At 37.8% G+C, this 10,709-nt stretch overlaps 1 protein-coding gene across 1 annotated transcript; it reads left to right on the top strand.

Moving 5' to 3' along the window:
* Positions 1–4,996: 4,996 nt before the first annotated feature.
* On the top strand, positions 4,997–5,683 carry LOC147885323 (uncharacterized). The gene is made up of 2 exons (XM_087397000.1): positions 4,997–5,421; positions 5,539–5,683. Exons 1-2 carry the CDS (start codon positions 4,997–4,999, stop codon positions 5,681–5,683), a joined length of 570 nt encoding a protein of 189 aa, XP_087253126.1.
* Positions 5,684–10,709: the final 5,026 nt, after the last annotated feature.

The raw sequence follows: 10,709 nt of genomic DNA, 5'->3' as shown, positions 1-10,709 counted from the left end.
GATTGTTTACACCTGATCATGTTTGTTTTTGTTTTGAAGTATGGACGCTTTAATTACGTGTTGGAAGAACTTTGTTGAGGAGAGATGTCCTTGAGGATGAACCAAAATTCCCTTTAAAAAATATATCCCCATGGTCCAATAGCTCAATAGAGCTTTGATTCTTGTATTTTGATGTCTTTAATGTCTTTCTGAATCTTCAAGACCTTTCCTTGGCTTTTTACATCCATGTACCTTAAGGTGAGTACTTGGGCTATGTGTAGTTGCATATCATCCCTAGGTGGTGGTTTTCTTTAGAGCTCATATGATCATAATGTTGCTACATATTCAGCGAGAGCTATTGCAAGTTATCCACTTTAAATATTCCCTAAAAGAAGAGCATGTTCTACCAATATTTTCAAACTATGCTGACATGTATCATGTCTTGTTGAAAATATAAAAAATTAATATTTTTAATAAATTAATAAAATTTATAACAATAAGTTATAGTTATACAAGCTCTTTCATAATAAAATATATCCATAAATATTAAAAGCATAAAATTATATGTTTAATATAAATAGTCTAGCTACTATAACTTTTAATTTTAACACTATTATTGTTTTACATTGCATTGAATTTTAGTATTCAAATTTTTCTATATATATATATTTTTTTTAATAATATAGTTATAAGAAAAGTTGATTGAAAGTGATTCTTCAAGAAATAAAGAAGGCAATTCATTGTATTGAGATAACCTCAAGGAAGATCTAACTAAGGATTTTGTCACAAGGAGAAGGATGCCAAGAAAGTATGTGATAAACATACTGTCATGCAAAAAAGCACTTACTATGCTAATTGTCTTTTTTCATTAAAATTAACTAATAAAGGACCATTCACTTGAAAGAACATCTTATGTCATTAAAAATATTAGCATATTATAATAAATCTCTTACTATGTGCATTAAAAATATTAGCATATTATAATAAATCTCTTACTATGTGCATTCAAAAATGATGTAAACATTAAGACCACACCCAGGTGCTTAAACTTTACTAAATAACGTGTCTAATACATGAGAAATACTTTAACATCCAACAATGTTTTAAGCAACATATTTGAATCTTTAAAGTAACATATGACAACCAATAGCATAAATAGAGGCATCGTATTTTGCTTATTGATTTGATATGCTATATGACCTCCTTTCAAGTTATAAAATAAAAGCTATCATACTTTCGTGCTTGTTTTCTTTTTTATGAGATTTGGTTCAAAATTTGATCCTCAGGGTGGTAAATTTTTGGCTGAGTAAATAAACATTTTAATGCTAACAATTGGAAGCGTGCATGTACTCTAGCTACATGCAAATCCAATCCCCATGGCTAGATATGCATGCAACTTTTATGGAATTGCATTCAAATTCAAGCCATGGGTTCAAAATTGCATCAGGGTTGTATGCGATTCCCATTCCTAGATCGTATTTTGGCCCAAATGAGCAAGTCTTAGGGATTGTCTTTACAAACAAAGCTTGAAAAACAAGAAAACTTGAAATAGCCATAACTTTCATTTTATATGTTGAAACTTATAGGTCATGTAGGATATCAAACCAATTGGAAAGACACAAGCCATCTATTTATGCTAACCCATGTGTGTCTCAGAGAAATTAAGAAATATTGATCTTTACAAAAAATTTGTTCGAAAAGGCTCGAGGGGGTCACTCATCATATGTAACCCTATCACGTGAGTTCGACAGAAGGATATTTTTTATTCCTAAAATTTACAGAAATAAATATACATAAGGGACTATTTAAAATAGTTTTGGAAAAAATTTACAGATTTGTATAGAAAAGTGGTACATTTTATTAGTGAAAAAATTTACAAATAAGGGATTTTAAATATAGGCCTTGAACGCACGTGATATAGAGGGTTTATACATAGTGACCCCCCCGAGCGAAAAGGTAACTTTCATGTATTAGACACAATCACTTGTAAAGTTTAAATACTTGGGTATGGTTTTAAGTTTATATATTTTTGTATGCTTATACGTAAGATTTATTATAATGTGATAAATTTAATATATTTTGATCAAAATGACTCTTTTATTTGTCATCAAAAGTGCATAATGTTATACTTTTACAATATGACAATTCATTTTCTCCTATTTTAACTTTATAACAACTTATATCTTGAAAGAATATCACTTAAGGATATTTAAATATTTGTGTTTTTGTTAAAATATGAAAATTACATTATATTTTAAGAAAATTGTTAAATGATTTATGTGTTGTGATTATTAAAAAAGGTCACGTGTAATATTTTACACTTTGAGGAATGATCAAAGTTATATAACCTTTTAAAGATTTGTTCAAAATTTGGATCTCTTTTATATATATTTCTTTCATAGTGATACTATGTGCTAATTCTTTGGAACAGCATTAAAAAAGTCTCAACTGTTAAACAAAAAAATTAAAAAATCCATTTGTTCCTCATTTGCGTGTAGTGCTAACCCATTTCATGTGCAAGAGTGTTTCATGTGAAAGGTAAAATCACATTTTCACTTGATTAGAGCAACCATAATGCCATTAATTCCATTTGCAAGATAATTGGTCCATGCCTACACATACCTAAGCACAAACCATCGCGAACTATGCAAAGTTGATGGATATTCTTCTTGGAGTGTTTTATGAACGTGTCAAAAGATTTTGAGAGGCAAAAAGTCATCACCTAAAGGTATCATTGCAAAAGGTTGCATGTAGGTTGCTTGGTACAAGAGTAAATGTTTTATGTCATAGAGTTTCTTGTACAAAGGAGTTCCTCAGTATTGGGTTAGTACCTTGACTTTGAAGTTTGGGATGATACGAATGGTCCAAGAGTTGAAGGAAACATGGCATAAGGGAAAGAAGTTGAGTGTTGCATTAGAGTCAAATGTGAACATATAATGTTTTTATAACTACAAGAGAATGGAAAGTTGGATTGAAAGATACAAAGAGGTAAAAAGAAAATGAGAGGAAGATATAAGAACTTTTGGTAGAAGGAATAGAGAAGCTAGATGTCCACATTATTTATCTCTATTGCCAAAAAAATGTGAAATTGAATGGTTCAAAGGTGCAATTATAGAGGCCTGTGAGAGAGATTGTGAGTAGTAGGAAACAAGATATTGCAAGGGCTATGATCGCCACATAAGTAGGGGTCTCCTCCACTTATGTGTCTCATGACTAGAAAAAAGATTTTGTGTTGATTTCTTTGAAATACTTCTACAAACAATTCTAGTTTAGTATATACTTTTAATGTAATGTGGTCACTTATGTGTCACTTTGCCATAGAGAAGGTTGATGTGAAGCGCAATACATTTTATCATGGAGTTATGGACACTTCTCCCCAGAGAGTTGAGCTAGTATAGGGGAGCCCAAATAGTGAAAAGTGAGCTAGACTACATTGGAAAAATACAAGCCATTACAAAAGTGAGATTTTGATAATTTGACATGTTTATATTGATTGTGACATTAGGAGAGAATTGGGGTCTCCAAAGGGCCCCCAATTAGTGTGTCCTAATTTCAAGGGATTAGTGAGGTATTTGAGGTGTACCAATGGGAGTGCTCCTTTTTGTCGGGCAATGCCATGTTGAGGTGGAGGGTGGGTAGACCTGCAAACAGCCCCTATTGGCTACTCCTCTTACACTGAGTATGGGAGGAAGATGGAGATCACGATATTGAGGAAGAAGATGATGATCATTGAGAATCACCACTCTTTATTGAAGAAGATGAGCAAGTCTTAGGTGAACGTACGATGCTAGAGTACGATGATGATAAAGGAGATTAACTCAGTATAGAGTTAGAGATAGACTTGTTTGGCGCGTTAGACTTGGCTCAGGATGAAGGCGTTGATGTAAATGCTCTTCATTTATTTTTCTCATCTCAAACTTGGACATGAATATATGAGCTTTAAAGGCTTAATGTACATGCTCTTGTACTTTTATTCTCTCAAAGGATCAAACATGTATGAAAAGGAAAAAAAAAATATCATTGGGAAAACTATCTTTTAAAGTCGGTATGGGACGTCGCTATAGGAAACTGTCTCAGTGTCGCTATATAACGACCATTCACAAGTCTAATAAGTGTCGCTATATAGCGATGCTCTTTAAACGTCGCTATGTAGCGACACTTGCCTAAAGTCGCTATATAGCGACACTTAGCGAATCCTGCTTTGGTTATCGACGATTAGTGCCCCGCGCACGCTAAACGTCGGTACGTAAGCGTTGCAATAGGACCCATGTGTAGTAGTGGATCCCTACTTTTTAACTCCTTTTAAATATGGTTTGAATAATGTGGAGAAAGTATTCATTACAATAATCCTTGGCTAGCTCTTTGAATGGACATTTGATTCCATTTGTGTAGAATTTTGAGAGGTATTCTATAAGTGTTTACCTTTCTCGTGTAGTGTTTGCAATTGCATCTAGAAAATAGATTATATGCCAAATTAGTGGAAGGGATCATGTGATGGTTGAATATTTAAAGTAATGAATAGCAAGGATGGAAAGCCTGATATAAAGGAGGAAGGATGTCAAACTATTTTAAAAACGTATACCTTAGGGATACAGAATGAAATTTCAAGAGTCACAATTTGTGAGTGTAGCTCCCCCCAAGAGATTGCAAGCATTATGTACTGGGATTTTGGATTTTCAATAGAAGTATCATGGAGCGTTGTCAAGAGATGTCTCCATGCATACACATTTTTATGCATTATGTCTCCAAGGGCGGGCCACGGTGGTATGGAAGCTTCTTCACATATTTGAAAGCGTGTGGACCTGGTGGCTCTTTGAGAAGGAGAGACGAAAAAATGGACATTTTGGGGTATCATGCGAAAATTTAGGAATTGTTTGACAAAGCCAAGCAATTACATGGGCTGACCACTTCCACTCGTCTTTCGTTTATATACACTGAGTTCGTCCACGTCTTCCATCTCGCCAGCCTCATCTCTTGCTCCTCTCCTCCTCCATCCTTTGCACCCTTCATCATCATCATGAGGCGCACGCTCTGCTTCATCCTCGCTTCCCTCCTCGTCTCCTTCGTCTCCGCTTCTCGGCCTACCTTCCTGGGCTACGAGCAGCATCGCATCTCCTTGGACGCCATCCCTGCGGCCATCCAAGTGCCTTCGGGTCACAAGTTACAGGTTTGCTATTACGCCGTGGGACTGCAGCACTACTCTTACAACGGATCTGCGTGGGTTCTTTACAATGCGACGGCGGATCTCTACAAGGAGCCCAACGGAAAGGTGGTTGGACAGCATTTCTTCTTGCCCCATCCCGATGCCCAAGGAGGACAACCATCTTGGGAAACGTACCACCCCAAGAGTTTAACAACAGCAAAATCCTTGCAAGCAGTCACGGTTGACCCAAATAGCATTTCCTGGAACTTATTTGAAGCTACTAGCTCTACCGGAAGCAAGTAAGCAATCGAAGGAGTCTCTGATCGCACAACGCTCTCTCTCTCTCTCTTCAGACAAACGGGGTGTCTGTCTCAGTGAAAAATATCTGATATTTCTTTTTGTATTGTGACATTCAGGAAACTCTTGGGAGCCGTAACGCATCTACAGCGACTTTTCGCTAAGGGTGGTCTACCGCCATCCGCTACAGAGGGAGCTCGCACAGGCGATACACATGCAACGCCATACTCTATTGTCTATGCCTACTACGTGAAAGAAGTTTGAATATATCAAATTCAATGTAATATTGCGCATATTTTACCCCACATCATTAATCTTTATTGCATTCAGGAGGGCTGGTGCATGACTTGTTATTTTTGTTAAGAAGCTAAACTTTTATATTGGAATTGAAATTTTGTATGCTTTAATAAAAATAAAAATTTGAAACATTCACCAAAAAGAAAAGCTGCAACACATAGATGTATGTACATGTCCTAGTGATTGCTGAAAAACAATCAAGTTTTGTGAGGCACCCGAGTATAGATATTGACAGAGCTCTTTGGTTGAAGGACATTCTATGAATGTTGAGTAGCAAAGCACTTACACAAAGACTCAACAAGCAATGAACTAAATAAGAAACTGGTCAGTAAAGGATGCACTAAATAAAACCTAGCTTAACATGTGTGAAGCATCATTGGCTTTTATTTTTGCAAAAGCAGCATGAAACTACAAGTACTGAAGCACTAAACTCTTGTTTTCACTAATGACCTAATAGAAGTCAAAAATTTCTTTCATATGATAGATAACCTTTTGTCCAAGTGAATGTCTCAATCAACTTTCTAGTCTGTTGAACGTATATAATTATCACTGCAAAAGCATGTATAAGATTGGGCTACCTTACTCTTAACGACAAGATTGAGACTCTACTTGGCATCGATTAGATAAGATCTTGATCCCTAAAGATTTACTATGCTTACAATGATGATCCTATGCTCTTGGTTTTTATGGATATGACCGATGGGTGTTGGATCTCCTCTTCATCTAAATTTTTATGGAGTCCTAGCTAGGTCTCCACTTCATCTAAATTTTTATGGAGTCCTATAGCTAAAGAAGTTTGCTTTATGTGATTGAGCATTTTATTTCTTCATGTGGGAATGTAAAAGCATGATATGCTAGTGTGTTAAATCCAAGGGAACACAAATACTGAGTGCAAGATGGTGTGATCAACTGGTGGAGACTGAAAGCGGGAGAGCGACACTATGTTAGGAAGCTTCTTATCATTAAGTATATATATATTTTCTAATTGCTTTTGCTTTTGCTTCAAATATTGTTGATTCTATGAGAGTATGAACCTTTTCCATCCTCATGTCCTAGATCAATTCTTCTCTGTTATGAGTGTTCATCTTCCTGTCCAAACACTCTTCTACCAGTTTATTTGATAGCAGGAGCAAAAAAAAAAACCATAACTTTCTTACTAGAAATCGGAATGTAGTGATCCAACCAGTCAAAATATCTGGTGCATACACTTCGAACAAGCCAACATGGGCCGTTTTTTCAATCATGACCATAACGCTAATTTGCAATGCATCTTTGATGGCTTTTGCATACCAACTCAAAACTTAGCAATGTTCAAATAGTTGAAACGATTAGAAAGAACGTTATGTGAATGATCGTGTTGCTAGATTGATAAAAAACATATCGTTTTCTCCTCACAGTCATGCTAGAGCATAGCCACGCTCTGATACCATGTTGAGAGGAAGAGAAAGAGCAGAGACACGGACACAAGAGTTGCTCCCAAGAAAAGTGATTCTATTCATAGATCATAGGCATATATATAGTTGAGGACTAGGTTGAGTTAGGGCAAGCTATATATAGCTCTAACAAGAATGAGGGAAGAAATACAGGAGAAGAGAAAGAGAAACAACGAGGAGAGAAAAAAAGGAGAAATAGAAAAACGAGAGGCGAAAAAAAGAGAAATAGAAAAAGGACAGACAAGAAAAGAGCAAGGGAGAAATTTCTTAGAAACAGGAAGAAAATAAAGGCAAAAGAGAAGAAGAAAGAAAGTGAGTTGAGAACAATAGAGAAAGAAAAAAGGGGAGAGAAGAGGGAAGAGGAAGAGGAGAGGAGAGGGGGAGAAAAGGGAAGAGGTAGAGGAGAAGGGGAGAATCTCAAACATGGAGAGTATCATCTTTTTACTTTGATCTAGAGAAGCCAAGCTCCTCTTGAATGGATGGCAAGAGGGTGGAGGCAGCTTGGAGTGATGGTATAGGAGAGGGATGTGGGGATGGATGGAGGGAGGGTGGAGGCAGCTTGGAGGGAGGATGAAGGAGTTTCAAATCTAGATGGTATACTATTATTGGAATATTAACAAGCCGCTTACCCAACTAAGCTCAAACTGTATACAAGAAAAACACCAAGAAGGATTCTTGTGAACTTCTACCAACTCCTTATCTATGAAGATATCTCACCATCGTGTATATCTTGATGGTAAGGTTTTCATAGTGCAATTCATCTAAGATACACTACTAGTAGCGCACGACCAGATCCACCTGCAGTACATTTACATTTGACGTAGGTGTATTGCTCCCCCACACTCTGTGAGCTGCTCTCTGTGTAGTTTGCTCTCCTCTATGAGCTCTCCATACAGCCACGTGGTTTTCTTGTATGCTCTCCTCCATGAGCTCTCCTTGCTCTAGCTAGCAGCATGTGGCATTTCTGTTGGCAGCCATATGGCAACTCCTCCTTAAGAAAATATAGAGATAGAGAAGAGATAAGGCTTTTCTAAACCTAATATTTTATATTCTTTTGGAGTTATAATGACAAACACATCTGGTTGTATTACTCAAATTCCTTGCATCTTATTGCATTCATTTATTGATTGAATTTGATGTTGGGTAGTTTTTTTTAAAATGGAGGATATTATCGCTAGTAATTCAGAATATAATCTAATTGAGCAGTTTTAAAAAGAGGTAGAAAAAGAAACAGGAACATTTTAGAGATGACACGCGACACATCAAGTCCATAGGACCTGATCCTCCCTATAAAGATTAGGGGCAATGCTTTTATTATCTACCATCAATCGATGAAAGAACATCAAATAATTCCTTTTCTTTGGTTCTTTTTATGTGATGGGTCAAATGTGTCGACATAGAGGTGCATGTGTGTGTAGAAAGTGGATTTGGAGGTGAAGCTCAAAAGTGAGTGATACTTATGCCGAAATATTTGTGTGATGCGATAAACACATAGAGCACAAAAAATAAATCATTTTCCCTTTTTGAAGAACCCTCAAATTCTTCCTGGATCAAGAGATACGACTTGATCTAGGTGGAGGGGCAAAAGGAGTGCAAATGTGCTCAAAGATGATGTGTCACTGTGAATCACATGCAGTGGTGATTTGGCACTGTGCTTAGCATGAGGTGTGCTTGTGAAGCAATGATGCGGTAGCACCTCTGTTCACATGAAGTGCTTGTGGAGCACTATGTGTGCTTGTAGAGGGTTAGTGTGATGTGGCAGATGATTGGACTGATGATGTGGTAGTCTGGTTGAGTCAAGGTAACTTGACCATGGTTTATTGATCCGTGGTTAACTTAACCAGCCCTATCCATTTGCTAACTAGGGTTAGGTTGACTGGTTGACTTGATCAATGATGATGTGGCATAGTGACATGTCTTGCTGACATGGTATATGATGTGGCTGTCAGGTGGAGAATGACATGGACCTACCATGTCTTAGCTGATGATGTGGCCGATTGGTGTGCCACGTGTCAATCTCCTAACCATGTATGATCAAGCAAGTAAGGGGTAAGGCTGCCCCTTATCTGCCACATGGAGCATTTAGACTACCAGAATTATCTAAGATTCTCAGGGAATCTTAGGATTCCATCAACACTATGGGGAGCGCTGCCCGTAGCCCATGTCAGAGTAGAATGCAGGCGGGTTAACAATGGTGGAGCTCGTGGCTGCGAGTACTTACTTTGGGTCGTCGACAAGGAGCAGTTGTTGGAGGAGTTGTAAGCCTTGAAGTTGCTACCATGATGGCGTTTGGAGCTATAGAGCCACTGGAGGATAGGAGATCATTGTCATTTAAAGATCTAGTTGTTCGGGTATTGCCGATGCAGGGCCCGTGAGCCCGCAATGCTTTGGTTGTGTAGCTTTAGGTATAGTGTTGGAGGCGACACACATTGCTTAGGTGGGTGAGTCTGTCATGTAGAGCATTGACTATTGGGAGGTTGGAGCCTCGTTGCACGTAGATGAGCTATGGCATGGCTGTGTGCAAGGCGTTGGCACTGTCACTGAATCTATTAGAGAAGCATTATTGGAGACTTGCTATGCTAAGTTTGGTGCACCGGATGGAGTACTTGGTGCACTGCGAGTCTTGAGTCGCTAGTGCTAACTCGGCGGTTGTTGGAGTGCTGAGGCCTCGTTGAAGGCTTTGTGTCGTCGTTGAAGCCCATGGAGCTTTGGGCTATCGTTAGTCAATAGACTGGAGTAGCCGCTATGAGGGAGTGCATTGTAACCATAGGAATTAGAGCAGCTTTAGTCACTACTACAATCAGGCTTAGTTGTTGAGCCGATCATTGATGGATGTGTAGATCCGAGCTCCTTGTTGCTAGTATGCATGTAGTTTAGAGACGATGGCTATGGAGCTGGCCCGTGAGCCTACTAGAGTCATAGCTTTGTAAGGCCCTTTGTTGGAGATGCCTCTGTTGATGGAGCTTGGAGAGGCTTTGTTGATGAGTTGAAAGCTACAGAGACCTAAAAGTCTCTCTAGAAATGAACAAAAACTTTCAAACTAGTAGAAATGAAGAAGAACTCTCTCTCTATCTCTCTGAAAAAACAGATCTCGCAAGGTGCTGAATATCTCACACTTAAAAGAGATGAACTTTCAACACTCACAACTGAAATATTTATCTCTTTATCTTGAAGAATGAATCAAAAGCACTCTCTCTCACAAAAAGATGAATGGAATGGACAGAAATTCTTCTAACTAGATAGAAATCTCTTTCATCAATGAAATGAGAGGATGGAATCACTCGACACTAGATCTCTTTCGATCTCTCAATAACTCTCTCATGCTCTCGCAAGGATCTCGATGTCTCAACAGAAGACAAGGGAGCTTTGATACCATGACAAATTATGAAGAGGGGAGAGGAGAAGAGTGGAGATGAGGAGAGAGGGCACAGCTAGAGCACACACCACAAATGACTAACTGCACACTAGATTTAGTTGAAAATGTAGAATATATACAAACCCATTTAGGGTTAGGGTTATGGTCATCTAACCCTTTCCTTTATAGCACTCTATTGAGTTAG

Source organism: Dipteris shenzhenensis, chromosome 25, assembly GCF_047967505.1.
Source record: "Dipteris shenzhenensis isolate YYH24624 ecotype China chromosome 25, Dip_SZ_1.0, whole genome shotgun sequence".
In the NCBI taxonomy this organism is placed as follows: Eukaryota; Viridiplantae; Streptophyta; class Polypodiopsida; order Gleicheniales; family Dipteridaceae; genus Dipteris; species Dipteris shenzhenensis.
This window is presented reverse-complemented; position numbering and strand designations above follow the sequence as displayed.

Bases quoted from the DNA above. Each gene is read 5' to 3' on its own strand.
- LOC147885323 (XM_087397000.1), top strand. From the start codon at position 4,997: ATGAGGCGCACGCTCTGCTTCATCCTCGCTTCCCTCCTCGTCTCCTTC. The intron at 5,422-5,538 runs GTAAGCAATCGA...TGTGACATTCAG, and splicing joins ACTAGCTCTACCGGAAGCAA to GAAACTCTTGGGAGCCGTAA.